At 37.1% G+C, this 17,359-nt stretch overlaps 1 protein-coding gene across 1 annotated transcript; it reads left to right on the top strand.

Moving 5' to 3' along the window:
- The first annotated feature begins 307 nt into the window (after nt 1–307).
- LOC144536688 (5-hydroxytryptamine receptor 3A-like) lies at nt 308–16,533 on the top strand. Its single transcript, XM_078279951.1, has 11 exons — nt 308–349; nt 1,877–1,931; nt 2,512–2,664; nt 3,350–3,390; nt 3,528–3,637; nt 3,750–3,919; nt 4,090–4,250; nt 6,417–6,627; nt 15,840–15,995; nt 16,151–16,236; nt 16,324–16,533. The coding sequence occupies exons 1-11, from the start codon at nt 308–310 to the stop codon at nt 16,531–16,533; spliced, it is 1,395 nt and encodes a 464-aa protein (XP_078136077.1).
- Nucleotides 16,534–17,359: the final 826 nt, after the last annotated feature.

Here is a 17,359-nt window from a genome sequence, read left to right as displayed (position 1 = left end):
AACCGGGGAAACCAAAACAGCAACAACAGTGCAGGAAGTGTGTATTAAACTGCTTTTGGTATTATAGCTAAATTGATCTGCCCACTAAGTGTTAAGGGTGTTGGCCATTCCTGGGAGCTTTATTGCATTAGGCATGTTTCTATCGTTATAATAATGAGATTAAAAAAATAAATAAATAAAGGATTGGTTATAAACTTTGCCCGTCCCTCTTCTGGTACAAGGCAGTGATATTATTACTGACAGAATCATTTTCAGGCAGCAGGGAGAGGACTGTGATGCTCATTAACTGTTGAGACCTCTTAGAGCCATGATGCTTGCAGGTTTCTTCTTTTTCTACTCCTCCTCACAGGTAAGCTGGAACAATTCTGTATGATGCATGCAGGTGTGAAACTTCTGTTGTCAGTCCGATACAATTAAGGTGAATGGAGTTGTAGTTTAACACTACCTTCAATATATATTTCCAAAAACTTTCACAGTGTGGAAAGTGGACAATTTAGAGTAATGGGGACACTTCCTGGAAAAGATATGTTGCAATTCATTTTTATGCTGTGCATGAAAATATATATTGAATCCAAATAGCTGTATACTCTTTTCTGTCAGGTGGAAGTCCCTTTAGTTTCGCAGACCAAGCAGAGCATTCTGGCGATCAACAGATGTCCAATTACAGCATTAAGGAAAGTATGTACAGAAATCAAACACTCCAAAAGTGCACAGTAATTATATGTATTATTATTTATTCCTGTAGGCTTAATTATGGAATCTCAAAGACAGTTAAAACCAACCAGAACTAAGGGGGAGTAAGTATTTATTTAGCAAATTTGGTACTGACCCTATTTCAAACCACATTTTAAATACATGTTAGCAATAATTAATACATCATTTGCATCATTTAAACATACAAGTTTCATTATGATATCTGTTTGTTAAAATGTCTTACCCTATTCACCTGTAGTGTCTTGTGTAGCAGAATGTCTGGAATTTTAGAATATCTTTAAAGGCTGTTTTCTCCAAATCTAGTTTTTCTCAGACTCTGAGCCAGAAGTCTCAACTTCAGTAACACAAACATCAAACATTCCACTTTCATTCTTATTTTAGTGTAAAGATATTTCAAACATACATCTCATTATTCATATTCCAGATCCTTCACACTAGGACACAGACAAAAAAATTCCATAATCATAAACAATATATTATAATATAAATTATTACATAAATATTAAAATAAAACAAGCTAAATAAAGACACAAAACTACAAAACATACAAATCAAACAACATAATAAATGGACTCAGATAACACTTTTGTCGTAATCCCTGACATTAATGTAAAATTATTTATAGTTTTTATAAAAAAATTTATAAAATCAAAATCTCTATGAGACTGCCATATCTTCAAAAAGTCTGAGGTTCTGTCTTTATTATTATAATAAATTCTGTCCAAAACAAAGTAGCTTGAGAGTTCATGCCACCAGTGGACTATTGCTGGGGGGTTGGATGCCTTCCATTTTTAAGCTATACATTTCCTAGCTGCCATCAAAGCAAGATCTATGTACATACTTTCATATATATTCCACTTGTCAGACATATTGGTTCCCAAAAGACATAAACGAGATGAAAGGGGAACAGATACATTTAAACACTGAGATGTATGCAAACTAGCAACTAACATATTTAACAAGATCATTTGTATACATATACACATAACATTAGAAAAAAAACTTCTAATACAAACAATATAGTCTTAATGTGGGGACATTTAAATTTAAAATGTAATGGTGATATCTCTTAGTTAAAATATTTTCCCTCTTCACCTGCAGTGTCTCCCCTTAAACAGCTGTGATTGAATCAGGATAAGACCTGTATACTCTTTTCTACCAGGTGGAGATACCTACAGTAACACAGAGGCTCGACTCAACTTCACAGATGACGAAAGGTATGTACAAACTACACAGTATTATATGTATGAATATATATATATTTTTTTACTGTAGCTTTAATTATGACAGTTATACATCCTGAAACTTAAGTCTGTTTTTAACTATTGAGTTTCTGTTTGTAATAATAAAACAAAAAGATATTATACTGGTGTAAACAGTAAAGTGGTCTCGTTGACGATGCATTTGGACAATGTGTACCGGATGGATCTCAAATAGAGAGGTCTTTAAATGACTGTGAAAGCTCACATTTACAAATTTTTAGTGGGCTGATGACATAAACACCCACAGTCCTGCCAACACCCATCTCATAATAGCCTTTCACTGACCACAGTCCCTGGATATTACTGCAGATATTTGTCAGCTGGTGATTTCCAAGGTTTGATAATAAATTCAGAAGCAGTAGATACCTACCCACAGAGCCTATTGTTTGCCTATTATTTGTCATTTCTTCTAAATTATAAGTAATCATGAATACATACAGTGTATCTGATGTCCAGACAAAAAATAAGAGCATTGAAGCATTTCTTTATTTTTTAACAAAAAACTCTGAGATTGTGTCTTAAAATCTCCCAATAGATCCGGACTCCTGTGGTTATCAGGATGTTTTAAACTACCTGAATCTGACCAAAAACAAGGATAAATACACCATGGCTCGACCTGTTAAAAACTTTAAAAAGCCTACACGGGTACACCTGCAAATTGTGATCTATGGCATCCTAGATGTGGTAAGTTTTAAATTAAGCTTTACATTTTCAAATTATGTTAGAATATCACTCAGAACTGTGTGACAAAGTGTGGCTTGCTTTAAGCATTGCGGGTGGCGACTGACTAATAAATGTTTGTTTACCCTGCTGAGACCGTTCAGTACAAATCTGTATATTCAAATCAACTTAGCTGCTGCTGACCAGCTCTAATACTGTACATACTCGCTGCCCTCGACACTTCCTGTAGATGCCGAACTGCAGCATATCATGTTAGTGTGCTCTGCAGTCTGGGGGCCTGAAAGACACACAACATCAAATACCAGGAAACGTAGCCAGCGTAGGTGTGGTGTAACCCTTTGCCTCAGATGAATAAATGCAGATTTATAGTCTTATCAGGTTACTGTTCTAAATTGGGTTTACACAGGTGCATGTCATCTATTCCAACTTGTCTGGCAAAAGTAGCACCTGAAGCTGATGGTTTTCCTTAAACATTTGAGTTGTGCTTAGATTTGGCATGTATTAACTGAAATGTTTTTTTTTCCCTTGTCCCTGTGTTATATAAAGTCTTATGTTTGAGAGCTGTATTTTATATTAAAACCGGCATAGTGCTGTGTTTAATGACAGTTTTGCTGTATGGTCAGTCACAATATTCATTGACTTGTGCAGCAGGAAAGACTTTCACACATACTTCTTTCTTTACTCATAGAGAGAGATTGACCAGACTTTCGTTGCTTACGTTTGGATTTATATGGTGAGTTCTCTCTGAGATCGTCATCAGTTTTCTGATCAGTCGTACCTGTTCATCAGAGTGGGAACTGAAATTAGTTATTTTCATTCCTTCTCCTCTTCTTCCTTTCTTCTTGATCCCCTCCATGTTTTCCTGTGTAGAAATGGAAAAATGAATACATTGAGTGGTTTCCACCTAATTTTTGTGGAATTGAACAGGTGGTTGTTCCTATTAAATTATTGTGGAAGCCAGATCTAACTATTGAAGAGATGTAAGTTTGAAGTTATGTGCATGCTCTCACACTCACAAATCCACATACACTCACAATGGTTATTAGTGATAGAGCGTCAGACCATTTAGAAAGACAAATGTTTGTTATTCAGGACAGAGAAGGACAAGGCCCCTCCGAGTCCTTATCTTACCATTGACTGGGACGGCTACGTCACCCTGAGGAACGACCTGATGATAGTCAGCATGTGCAGGATGCAAGTTTACAAATTTCCCTTTGACATTCAGAGCTGCAACCTCTCTTTTAAGTCTGCCACGTATTCTGGTGAGCTTGTAACCAATTTTAAAAGTTCTAGACATTCATCTTAAATGTGTGTTTTGTGTTTAAATGCATGTGTGCTGTGATCACTTTGATCACACTGAACAGTTTGTCACCACCACATACATTCCTCCTTTGTTGACCTGATAAGAAAAAAAGTTTATTTTGTACCTCAGATGACGAAATAAAGTTTGAAACCATTGAAGATGGTTTCATGAACACAGAGTGGACTCAGAAGTTGATGCGGACCCAGTACGAGTGGTTGTTCCTATCCATGACAGTTAACAACAAAACTGTCAGCAATCTTATCGACAACCAAAGCATGATTGTGTACACTGTAAGTATTGAGAAAATGTTACTGCTAAAACGTTTTTTTTCAGAAAAAATCAATGTGTGTACTTTTTTCTTCTTTTTTTTTTTAAATCTCTTTATTGAGTTTTTCCAGGACATGCACCAAATGCATTGCACCAGCAGCACCCCATGTAATACAAGGTGGCAATGCAAGAAATGTCCAGATAAGCAAGCAAACATCAATTCATGACTGCTGGGTTATCGACCATTTGTCAAAAAGCGGGTTCCTTATATTTAGAAATACTCTCTCTTGATTGGCAACCTTATATAGAAGGCCTTCCATGTGTATTACATTGTCAAGTTGTCTCAGCCATTGGTGGAATGTGGGATGGATTCAGATTTCCATTGTTGTAAAATGAGGCGTTTCACTAGCAAAGTACAAAGTGAGATGGCTTGGACAATGTGATTATCCCGAGTGGAAGTCACAGAAAAGCCCAACAAGGCGAGAAATTGGTCTGGTCTAATAGGTTTGTCATAAGCCTTAGAAATGTAGTCAAATATTAGTGATCACAAGGCGTGAAAACTTAGGGCAAAGCCACAGCTGGTGGAGTAGTGTACCTGCTTAAATAACACAAAACAACTAAATGGTGGTAATACATCAGATTTCATATACTGCTTTAGTAAAAAAAATATTACCTGGCTGACGATGGGAGCAGCAGGACACAAAAAACGAAGGTTACTGTTGCACTATGTCTGGACATCTTGCCGTGCCAACCTTGCAATAAAGGTTTCCTAAATGCCATGTATATAAATGTGATGTCAGCTTACTAATTGATTGCGGGTTTTGTGTAGATTTGGACTTTTATACGTTTATTCCACTTTGTTTAAACGGCAAAGTGGAGAGGCCTCGTTCACCTGTTTGGAGCTGGCTGGTGAATGTGACGCCTTGCTGGATACACCGTGACTCTGTTTGTGGATCTACTGATCGCTGTGGATTACTTTTTTTTTGTGTCATTGGATTACGGCAAAATACGGATCTTTTTTCTCAATGTGTCTTAACGTTTTATGGTGAGTTTGGAGAGGCATCTTAACAGACTGTAGGTCGACCACTGATTGTTCACTGTTACATTTTAGTTGAATTTAAGTGTCGGGGCATTCCGCCACTGTCTGTCTGAGGAAGCCTAGTGACGAGTCCATAGCAACCAGTGTTGAATTGGTTATTTCCCAGTGTCCTTTGCTGAATAGTCTCAATGTTTTATTGTTTTATTTCATATGAATACTAGTTTACTAGAGGAGTAACTTAGTATTTGAAGTAATGCAGTAATGCAAGAAGTGCGCATTTAGTGAGTAAATCTACTGAAATGGCCATCACACCATAACAGAGGAGTGTGATGTGTAAGATGAGAATGCAGAGGTTAACACGTATATGTCATGGTGGTAAAAAAATCAAATGGCATTTGTATATCTTTGCTATGTGCAAGCTAACACATAAGGGGAGGGTGCTCTTTTTCAAATCATTTTGGAGGGTCGTAGAAAAATTATTACTGGCGAGGGGAGGGTCAAGTCTTTTTAGCATAAAGGTCCCAAAACTCCTCCGGTGGCACCTTAAATAAATAACGAACAGTCCCTAAGGCGCGCAATGTTTTGGCCCACAATCTGGCCTTCCTCGCCTGTTGTGAGGTAACTAACTTGCCAGATTTGTCTTTGATTTTGTGAATGGCACGGGAGGTTGTTTAACAGATGACAAAATGTTTGATTCTGAACAAATAAGCCATTCTGCCAAGCTAAGATAATACTAAATAATTTATACAGGTAAATAAGTCAAAAACTCTCAAAGTAACACAAAGTGGTGCCAGGGGAGAGAGATCCTCCAAACTACCAGGATGCCGCAGGTCCTATATAACCTAGAGACAGTGGCCACTGGCCAGCTGCCTTTAGTTCCTTGATTACCTCCTGCTCTACCCAACCAGGAACCTGCAACGCTTAAAGACAACACACTCACAGCACAGCAGCAACAAAGCACATATGTTGTTTTACGTTATCATTTGATACATTGTTAACTTACAGGTATATGTCAATGATTGCCACTTTAAGTAAATCATTTAAAAGCTTCCTCAACCACCGCAGATGTGAGCAGATACCTTGTTGTTGCAACCTGGTTACCACAGAGTTTCCTTTGACTAAAGTATTTGAACCACCTAATCCTTACTAGATCAAGATGAGGAGGCGGTCTATCCTCTACATCGCCAACTTCTTGGTACCCATCATGTTCTTCTTTTGTCTGGACTTGGCCTCATTCCTGATCTCGGACAGCGGGGGGGAGAAGCTCGGCTTCAAGGTCACTGTGCTGCTTGCTGTCACTGTGATGCAGCTTATTCTCAATGATATTCTGCCTTCCTCCTCAGACAGGATTCCTCTTATAGGTAAAGAAGCTCAGAGTTTTGCCTTTATTTGACTGTACTTCATATGAGCAGGAACAGCACATAAACTGAGTCAATGTGTGGTTATTCGTCCACATTAATGATGCTGCCTTCTCCTTTTAGCGGTCTACTGCATTGGGATGTTTGGTTTGATGATGCTAAGCCTCCTGGAGACAATTTTGGTGATGCATCTAATGGAGAAAGACTTTGCATCCCAAGACAATGAGGCAGATAAAGACCAAAGCCTGAGTGAGGACTGTAACAAACAGGGCAAAGTCAGCTTCCACAACCATGATGGAGGTGAGATTAAACATACATTCTACAAACCTCTGGATCTCGCCTCAATCTCTGATTGTTGTTCAGTTTGCTAGTGCTACTTATATTCACTGCTATGATTTGAATACTCACAGACACAATTACAACTTACAATACATAATGTTGGTGCTACAACTGTCTTTATTGTGTCAAACTTATACTTTCAGTGATGAAGAAATGGACTCACTGTGCTTGTGTTTGTGATGTGTCTGCTGATGAACCTCCATCTGAACTGCTGTCGGTGGCTAGAGAGGTTAGGATCAGCTGCACTTTAAAGGGTTGATTCACCCAAATAAAAATCAAAAACAATTATTGTAGATCAAGTATAAAAAAAAGTATAACACATTTCAGCAGTATGTTGTCTGTGACAAAAGGTTGCTGTTGAATTTCTTTAGTTGAGATTTTTAAATGCATTGAGCACGATAAACAAAAAAAAATTGTTTGGGAAGAAGGGATGGATATCTCAAAAACAACCCCAAAACTATCTGCACAACAACATAACAGAAGTCAAAACATGTTTGTTTGTTTGTTATTAAGATGAATCAACCCTTTAATTCTCATCACAATGGACACAAAAACATGAATGTTAAATGTAGCAGCTTACAATCCTACATGGTACATAATCGTATTAATTACAAGTCAACTAAACCACTTCTGCAGGGCAACAGCAGCCAACTGACGGATGAGTCCAGTGCCTTGGAGAAGGTCTCAGATGAGCTGAGGGAGATGGAGAAAACACTGCTTTCTGATCCTCAACAGCAGGAAGGAAGACGGGAAGCCCGGCTACTGGACCAGAGTGACTAAAACAATCAACAAAGTTTTCTTCATTTTCTATGTCACAGTGACCAGTCTGTTTTTAGTTGTTATCTTTTTAAAATGGAACCATGCATCAGACGAGTAGTGGCAAAGTGTAAAAACAGGATTAAGACTATGCTAATCTAACACATATACTCTGTATTAGCCCATGACATCAATCTGGTTGTATTATACAGTTCTTGTAATATTTTGATATATATATATATATATATATATATATATATATATATTTATATGTATATATATATATGAACAATTCTAATGTTTAATATGTCCATCAAATACATAATAGAATACATTAAAATTTGGGTGTAGCTCTTTAAAGATCCATATCAAGTTATCTTCTATTGAAATGCAATGGAATCAATGCCTACTGTCTAAGTGTTTTGCTTGCTCATTCAGAATATTATATACCAAGTGTGCTTCTGTAGACGTGTAAATGTGTTTCTTTTCTTTTATGGTTAGAGTAACATATACAATACAGAGTATAACATTATGTCTTCATGTGATGGAATAATAGTCCTTTCATCTGGTTCTGAGTGAAAATGCATGTATTAGACTTCATACTGCTTAAATAAACAATAATGACAAAGCGTGTGTGTGTGTGTGTGTTTGTGACAAAGAAAAACCTATATACATATAAATGCATTAACAATAGCTTTCACAATTGTCAAAACTCTAATTACAATCCTTACACCACGTGGTACATTCAGCACACCACTTTATGTGACCTGCAAAAGGTGATTACTCAATGAAAGAATTAACTCCTGTTTCAAATGTAAATAAATCCCATCAATGAATAAATCACTGTCATCAACACAAAAGGTTCCTTTATCATTACTTAGACCAAGACAGTCAAAATGCAATGACCTCTTTGTGATGTAACGGTGTACTCTAAAAGGGTGATAGTTACCCACTCTGTGATATTGTCCAAGTGCTTGTATTGTATTTAGGCGGCTGAATAATATTAATGTCAGCCATGGCACACACTATACTTTCGCATTGTATGTACACACCAGTCAATCACAAATACATAAAGAATGCTTGTACAGAAAAAAAACATATATAACAGCAAAATTATCAGGCAATGCTATACAATATGTGCAAGAAAAAAGAGAATATGCTGCAAATGTATCATCCTCATGCTACATCCACTCTCCTCTCTGTTTGGCCACAACATTTAATCGACATCACACCTGATTTCCTCCCTTGCAATGCAATGAGGGAAACATCTTTTGGCATGATGCAGCCACCCCCTACAACAACGTGTTGGGATATTCTCAACTGTCACCTGTTTGGTTGGTCTAATTGTGAGGAAGTTGTATTGTTCCCCATCAAGCCTATCTCTAGCCATCTCACAACTTTTACAACAATACCACATAACAATTATGTATCTAATATATGTGTGACAGGTTATTGTGGCGGTCAGTTGCTCTATTTTGCATGAAGGGATTTACACAACAAACATGTATAATTACCTTTGAGAGTAATATGATTCAATAGCAAATGAATGCAAACTTTTTTGAGGCATACTCAATGCATTTCGTGCCAAAGCAATGATAAATGACTATAGTCATGTGAACAACTGATCTAATGTTCATAAAAATAGTCACATAGTTTGACAAAGTTTAGTAGTCATTTGACGATTGTGCTTGAGAAAAACTGCAAGATGTGTTCTGGGTAATAAGTAAGTAAGTAAAGTGCATTTATATAGCACTTATCACAGATAGAGTCACAAAGTGCTTCACTGGCCAAATAAATAAATACATTAAAATAAATTGATCACAGTAAATCACACAAACATAAAATACATTGTTTGTAGATTCAACAATGCAGCTAAACGAACGCCTGACCAAAATAGATATATCTTTAGCTGCTTTTAAAAAAAATATCATCAGAGGCCGCCGATCTTAAAACATGAGGCAAAGCGTTCCACAGTGTAGGAGCCATTGGTTCAAAAGTTTTTCGGTAAAACAAAAAAAAATTAACTGTGCCCTGAAAGGGATGGAAAGACTTGGGTCACACCTGAGATTAGTTGTATATTTATTGTAAATAAATCTAAATTGGAGTTTGTTTCCTTTCAGACGCAGCTCCTACATTGAACTAACTTGAGAAACTAAACAGCAACGAGGCGAGAAGTATACTGCTTGTTGGTTTGATAACAAAATTGATCTGCCCACAGAGGGCAAAGTGTTGAGGGGGTTGGCCATTCCTGGGAGCTTAGTTGCATTAGGCATGTTAGACTAATGAGATTTAAAAATAAAAATAAAGTGTTGGTCGTAAAATTTGCCCATCCCTTTTCCAGTACAAGGCAGTGATGTTATTATTGCCTTAAACCTTTCCAGACAACACAGAGGACCGCGATGCTCATTAACTGTGCAGACCTCTTACAATGATGCTTGCAGGTTTTATCTTTCTGCTCCTCGTCACAGGTAAGCTGGAACAATTCAGTCCGATGCATGCAGGTGTACTCTGAGAAATGCGCTGCAGTGGGGCTAAAATATTCTTTCCAGATCATATGGCCAGAAATATGTTTCACTTGATAGTGAATCTGAATCATTTAAATTTGAATTGCTCAGCTTGAATAATTGGAATAAAAACTGAATTTAAATAGCATAATTTGAAAGTTTAACAAGTTAATAAACACTAATATATTCAATTTCTATAAATGTACTAATGCTATTCAGATTTCCAATGCATTAGTCAAATTAAACAATACAAATTCAAATTGTGTGACTTAAATTCAGTTTAGCTAAACATATTTCTGCCCATAGGCTCATTCCTGCTGCTTGTTACTTAATTAAACAGCATCATTTTATTTTTAACAGTGTCATCAGAATTGTAAAAGAATAAAGGAATATGAATGTTAATGGTTCAGTTCATATAATTATTAACAAACCTTCACTGGTGTGCAGATAGTATGAGTTTTGTCTGTGTGAAATTTCTCTTTCCAACCCAATACCATGGAGGTGAATGGAGTTTTTTTGTGATACAGCAAAAGAATGAAACTACAAACAATACTTCTAAAGGCAATATCTATTTTTAAAAACTGTTCACAGTGTGGTACGTGGATAATTCAGAGTAACAGGGACACTGTTCCTGGAAAGAGATGTTGCTGTTGACATTTTAAATTGCCATTTTACAGGGCTGTGAGATCCACAAACATAATCCCATTCACCTCCATTGTTTTAGGGTAGAGGCAAACATCTTGTTGATGGATTTCTTCAAACCAGTTTATACCCACCAAAACTAAGTGAGAAGATACTCATTTGGTAAATTTTGTTTACTGGTTTTTAACATGTCTTATTGTTCTTTCTTTATGTCAAACGATAGGATTTAAAAATTGTGTTCTGAAATAGCTTTTGCTAACAGTTAAAAACACTTTAAACTGCTGCAGTTTAAGGGTTAGACTTTTATACTCTTTTCTGTCAGGTGGAAGTACCTCCAATTACACTGCAACATTGCAACCAGAACTTCAAAAAAACTCCAATCAGAGCCTTAAGAACGGTATGTAACAAACAAATTCTACACAAGCGCACAGTAATTATATGTATAAATACTTTTTAAGCCATTAAGTCTTGAAACACAAGACACTTTTTGGATGTTTTTTGTGGCGGTTTTTATGCTTAGTAATACTGTATAAGTAAAACATTGGTGTAAACAGCAAAAATAAAAACGTAATGTAAATGAAATATGTGATCATTATCACACAGAAAGGCAGACCTGACTTTTATATTCTTGGAAGAACAACTGCTGGGGAGAAAACAAAAGAAAATGTTTGTTTGTCTCAGCACAATTGTTCCTATTGTTCTTATACCGGTATATACATATATTTGTAAATACAGCTTCTCTAAAATTGAACTAACCAACACTAACCAATTACATTTTTATATTTTTATTTTAGATCCCTTATCAAAACAATCCTATACCAATTGGATTTATATTCCGGGGATTGGACACAAAAATATGATTTAGTAAATAAATAAAAACAGAGATATCTGTTTTTGCAAATGAACCACATACTGTATGCAACTGCAACTGAATTAGGCTTTCAGGAACAGTTCAAGAACAGAGTGCTGCTAGTCATGATTTTATCAACATGCATTTGGTTCCATATAGCAGATGGATCTCAAATGGAGAGCCTATTTAGTCTAGGCGTACTGTAAAAATTGTCACTGGGCTGGTCCACGTGCAGCCATCGCCCATCTCTTGATGGCCTTTGTGTGACCGGTGTGATCGGTGCTTTGAGCTAAATGCTAACATCATCATGCTAACATGTTTACAGTGACAATGCTAACATACTGATAGTAAGCAGGTATAATAATAACCATGTTCACCATCTTAGTTTAGCTTAAGCTTAGTTTTTAACATGCTAACATTTGCTATATAGCACAAAACATACAAAGTACAGCTGAGGCTGATGAGAATGTCCTATTCAAATTATTGAACACATTCAAAGTTTGACTTGATGAATGCACTGGAGGAAAGATTAAGAGATCACCAGAGTAATTACAATTAATCTTCTAGGTGACATAAATGTCTAAACCAAATTTAATAGTAATCGATGCAACAGTTGAAATATTTTTGGGCCAAAGTGATTGATCAACTGACAGATCAACATTACTAAGTTGTTAGCATGGCTAAAAATGATCAAGTTCATATGATGAATTCAGAAGCAGTGGATACATACAATGTTTTTTTATTTTTTTATTTTTTTAAATCATAAGTAAATGAGAAAACATAACTCAACCGTAGGTGCTCTTAAGTTCTTATTTAAAGGAAAAGTTGAGAGCATCACATTTCCTGATTTCTTTCCTTTTAAGAGAAATCGCTCATAGAGAATGTGTCTTAATGTTTTTGCAGTAAGTGGAGAGTCCTCCAAGGTTAACTGCACTCATCGGGATATTTTAAGGCACTTGAACTTAAAAGAAGGAAATTGGAACTCCATGACTCGGCCTGGTGGTGATGAATCACCCACAATAGTTTATCTGGATCTACTACTCTATGCCATTCTAGATGTGGTAAGTGGTTGATTATAATTATGAATTACAATAATGATTTCCTGTTGAGAAGATTATATTGGTTCCAATTCTCTGTTTGTCTGTGACAGAACAGGACATCTTAAAATCACATTGTATCTGCTCGAAAGTTAGTCCATGGGCCAAGGAACACGTGATTCGTTTTAGGTGTTTACAGCACCACCTTGTGGCCATTTATGAAGAAATCTATAAGGTTGCCTTTCATTAGTATGCATCAGTAACCCTGGAAGTTCTGCTCTATGTTGGTCTAGATGTGTTAAGAGGTATAAACTTTTTAGGTTATTTTATATTTTTAGGGCCCGAGCACGAAAGTGCGAAGGAACCTATTGTTTTTGATCACATTATTTTTCCGATTTTTGAGGGGGTTAGAATGCACGAAAACTCACCAAAATTTGCACACACGTCACAACCGGTGAAAAAACACCAACTTTGCCATATCTCGACCAAAATAATTGCTATCAACGCAAAACTTAAGATTCTTGTTTGCCATGACCCTCTGGAGGTGCCCCACACGTTTTACAAAAATTGGCCACTAGGGGGCGCTACAAGTACATAAAGTTTATAGCTCATGAACGGCTCATCCGATTTTTACAAAATTTGATGGGTACCATCTAGGGCCACTCCTGAGGCCACCCCTACAGTAAGGTACTGATTGGTCAAAGTGGGCGTGGCCTATGGACCCTAATTGGTTTTAGCCCTTGGGCACATTTTTGACGGCCTCAATAAATACGAAAACTCACAAAAATTGGCGCCCACATAAACACATGGGAGCTTTGCGAGACTGAACAGCGATTTGGCCCATACCTGTAAGAGGGCTCCATAGCGCCCCCTTATGTGTGGAAAGCCTTAACTTGGAGATAGTTTTTTTTATTAATCAGTAAAATATTGATATATGGGAAACCTACTTTGTCTAACTACTCCTGGGGCATGAGTCTGATCAGCACGAAAACTTGCATGTAGACTCGAAGGACCCTTGTGACAAAAATGGATCAAAAGAATTTTGATCGCTAAAACAATGCGCAAGTTATGGAAGACCAACTTCCTGTAGGTGGGTGTGGCAACAGGAACAGTTGTATCTTGCCAACGGCTATTCCGATGGACACAAAGCTAAAGATTGTTCCTCATGTGCCAATGAGGCAGTGTGCCAAATATGGCGTTAATCAGCCTTTACATGGCGCTGTTTTCATTTTTTTTATTAATTGGCATATTCGCTTTGAGCGAAACCTACTTTTTATAACTCCTCCTAGAGTGTGAGTCCCATCTGCACAAAAATGTGCAGGTAGACTTGGTGGACCATCATGACAAAAAGTTAAAATCTTACCAAGATTTATTCCGATTGCCACAACACAGTTGTTCCGCATAGGGGCTTGAGCATCCATGCCAAATTTAGAGTGAATCGGCCATTAGGTGACGCTGTTAGAATTTTGGTTATTAATCATTCACATTGCGATATATGGGAAACCTACTTTGTGTAATTCCTCCTGGGCCGTGAGTCCAATCTGCACGAAAACTTGGATATAGACTCGGTGGACCCTCATGACTAAAAGTTATCAAAAGAATTTTGATAGCTAAAACAATGCGCAAGTTATGGAGGAACAACTTCCTGTAGGTGGCTGTTAAAACATGAACGGTTGTATCTTGGTAAATGTTATTCCGATTTACATGAAACTTAGAATGTGTGGTCTACATGTGATGTTGCGTCTGCCAGAACCCCCGACTGCAAGAAGGCGAGGGCCCGTTCATCGCTGCTTGCAGCTTTAATTTATTTTATTTTTCAAAGTGAATTATAAATCACCCTGCCAAAGAGGGTATCTTTTTATTTGTCCGTTATTAGCAGGATATCTCAGAGTAATTCATTTTTAATACATTTTAATGTTGATATTTCATAGTTTTCCTAGAATTGTTTGGCAAATTGGTGAATTTATTTTGCGCTTTTATCCAATTAGCTTAAAATGTTTTATTTGTCATTCTTGGTTGTGTTGCCAGGTGTATCTGCCCGGCTCATCTTACAACCGACCAAGATGTGCTTAAGCGTTGCCAAAACAGCACAAGAGGATAAGAGATGAGGATTTTGGCCAGAGGATGTTCAAAATTTGACAGAGACTTTGAAACTTTGAAACTCCACATGTGTGTTGTGATTTAAATACTGGACTTTAGTAAACTTGCTTAACTGAACTCTTCGTCTCAGATTGATCCTTGTGTTCTGGTAAACTTAAGGCCGATGAAAGAAGGCGCGGGAATTAATAAATTGGAGTCAGATTTGACAGGCCTTAGGGCCTTATTTTAGACATAATTCCCTACAGGGGCAGGCTGGATCCACACATGTCACATCCGTTAGAGAAATAAATGTATAAATCCTTTGTTTTCTCTTTTTTGTTCTTTCCTTCCTTTCTTACTTGAATTGATCTGAAAATATGAAAATTCCTAAAGATACATGGTTTCTGGTGACTCTGCTCTTCTTCTGAAAGAGTAATTTTACTTTGGGAACTGAAGTATATTTTACTACCACATTTTCTTGATCAAAAATATGAATGTATAATTTCTACCCTTCCTTTATTATTACCACTTTTACCTAATGACTTCAGTGCTTCTTGTACCACTGGCCAGGTTGGGACAGATTACCTTGTTGTTGCACTTGTTGTGTATTACATACCTTTAATACCTATTGTTGCTTTAGTTTAGCCTTTGTACAATGTATAGATCAACCACCTGACCCATTTAATTTTACAGTTCATCATGAAGAGGCGGTCTGCGCTTTACGTGGTTAACTTCTTGGTACCCATCATTCTTTTGTCTGGACTTGGCCTCATTCCTGATCTCGGACAGCGGAGGCGAGAAGCTCGGCTTCAAGGTCACTGTGCTGCTTGCTGTCACTGTGATGCAGCTTATCCTCAATGATATTCTGCCTTCCTCCTCAGACAGGATTCCTCTTATAGGTAAAGAAGCTCAGAGTTGTGCCTTTATTAAACTGCACTGGAACAGCACATAAACTGAGTCAATGCTTGGTTATTTGTCCACATTAATGATGCTGCCTTCAACCCAAAGCGGTCTACTGCATTGGGATGTTTGGATTGATGATGCTAAGCCTATTGGAGACGATTTTGGTGATGCATCTAATGGAAAAAGACTCTAAAGACCAAAGCCTGAGTGAGGACTGTGGGGACAAACAGGGCAAAGTCAGCTTCCACAACTGTTGTAGAGGTGAGATTTACTACAACAAATATGGAAGTTTGTATATATTTATGATAAAAGACAGAGTCAGAACCTTAGAATTCTCTGAAACAGGCACATGTAATACTAAGCCTTTAATCGTTTAAATATATGCATTAACCATTGTGTCTAATGCAACTTTTTAGAGGTTAAGAAATTGACTCACGTCTGTCATATCTGTGATGTGTTTTCTGGTGAAACGCCATCTGGACTGCTGCCGGTTGCCAAAGAGGTTAGGATAAAAAAAATGGTCAAAAGATTTAAGAAAAAAAATGTTTTCACCCAGATAAATAAAATACCTCCTTTCTATTTTTTTCAGGGTAGCAGCCGCCATCTGACGGAGGAGTCCCATGCCTCAGATGAGCTAAGTGAGGCGGTGAAAGCTCTGACTCTGCTCCTCAGCAACAGGGAGGAAGAGAGGATACCCGGCTACTGCACCAGAGTGGCTAAAACAATCAACAAAGTTTTCTTCATTTTCTATGTCATAGCTGCCAGTGTGTTTTTACTCTGCTTGTTTTTCATTTGGTAAGAAAACAAGTGATAATAATTCAGATGACTGACAACAAGTCATGCTGCAGGTTAATTTGGGTAGAGGTGAAGCTGTGATGAACAAAATGTCTCTGTCCCCAACTTTGGTGTCACTAACCACAACCTTCTTCTACATGAGCAAAGCTAATGATCAAAGGTGTACTTGGCTGTTCAGGTAGTATTTAATCCTTCAGTGGTATTGCAGCTGCCATTTGCATGTTTCACACACAGTGGTTCATATCAAACACACATGTTGTCTTGTCATATTCTAATACACTAATCTTGGTTATGTAATGAAGTATACACTTTTAGTTATCAAGCATGCAGGTCAAAATCACACACATATTAAAGTGTGTACAATTCTAAATATGGAATCAAGTGCATGGAATTTGGTATCATACATGTTCTTACAGCTTTGTTTTGTTCCTATCTTCCTATTCCTATCTAAGCTCTTTTCACAAAATTACATTCCTTTTAACTAATGCGCTAACATGACTAAAACTAATATCCAAAAATCAATGCAGCAGGTCCCTTAGTTTGTAACGCATGCTTTCTTTTAAAAATGTGTAGTAATTTGAGAAATGACTTGGCTTCTCCAGAGCCAAAGAAGTCAATCTATAACATTTTTAAAAGGCTGCGTAGTGACTTTGATGTTTAAAACTGGTCTAGTGTTTCTTTAACAATTTGAAACACATCTATAATATTCTGAAGCTAAATGTGTTTTACATGGGTTCAGTTATTATATCAGTTATCGTTACCTGTGGGTTTTTTTTTTTCATAGCTGCATTACCCAGCTTTATATATTCATAATGGAACAGTCCTGATAT

Source organism: Sander vitreus, chromosome 21 (genome assembly GCF_031162955.1).
Source record: "Sander vitreus isolate 19-12246 chromosome 21, sanVit1, whole genome shotgun sequence".
Classification (NCBI taxonomy): Eukaryota; Metazoa; Chordata; class Actinopteri; order Perciformes; family Percidae; genus Sander; species Sander vitreus.
The sequence above is the reverse complement of the archived record's forward strand: the minus strand, read 5'-3'. Positions and strand labels throughout refer to the sequence as shown.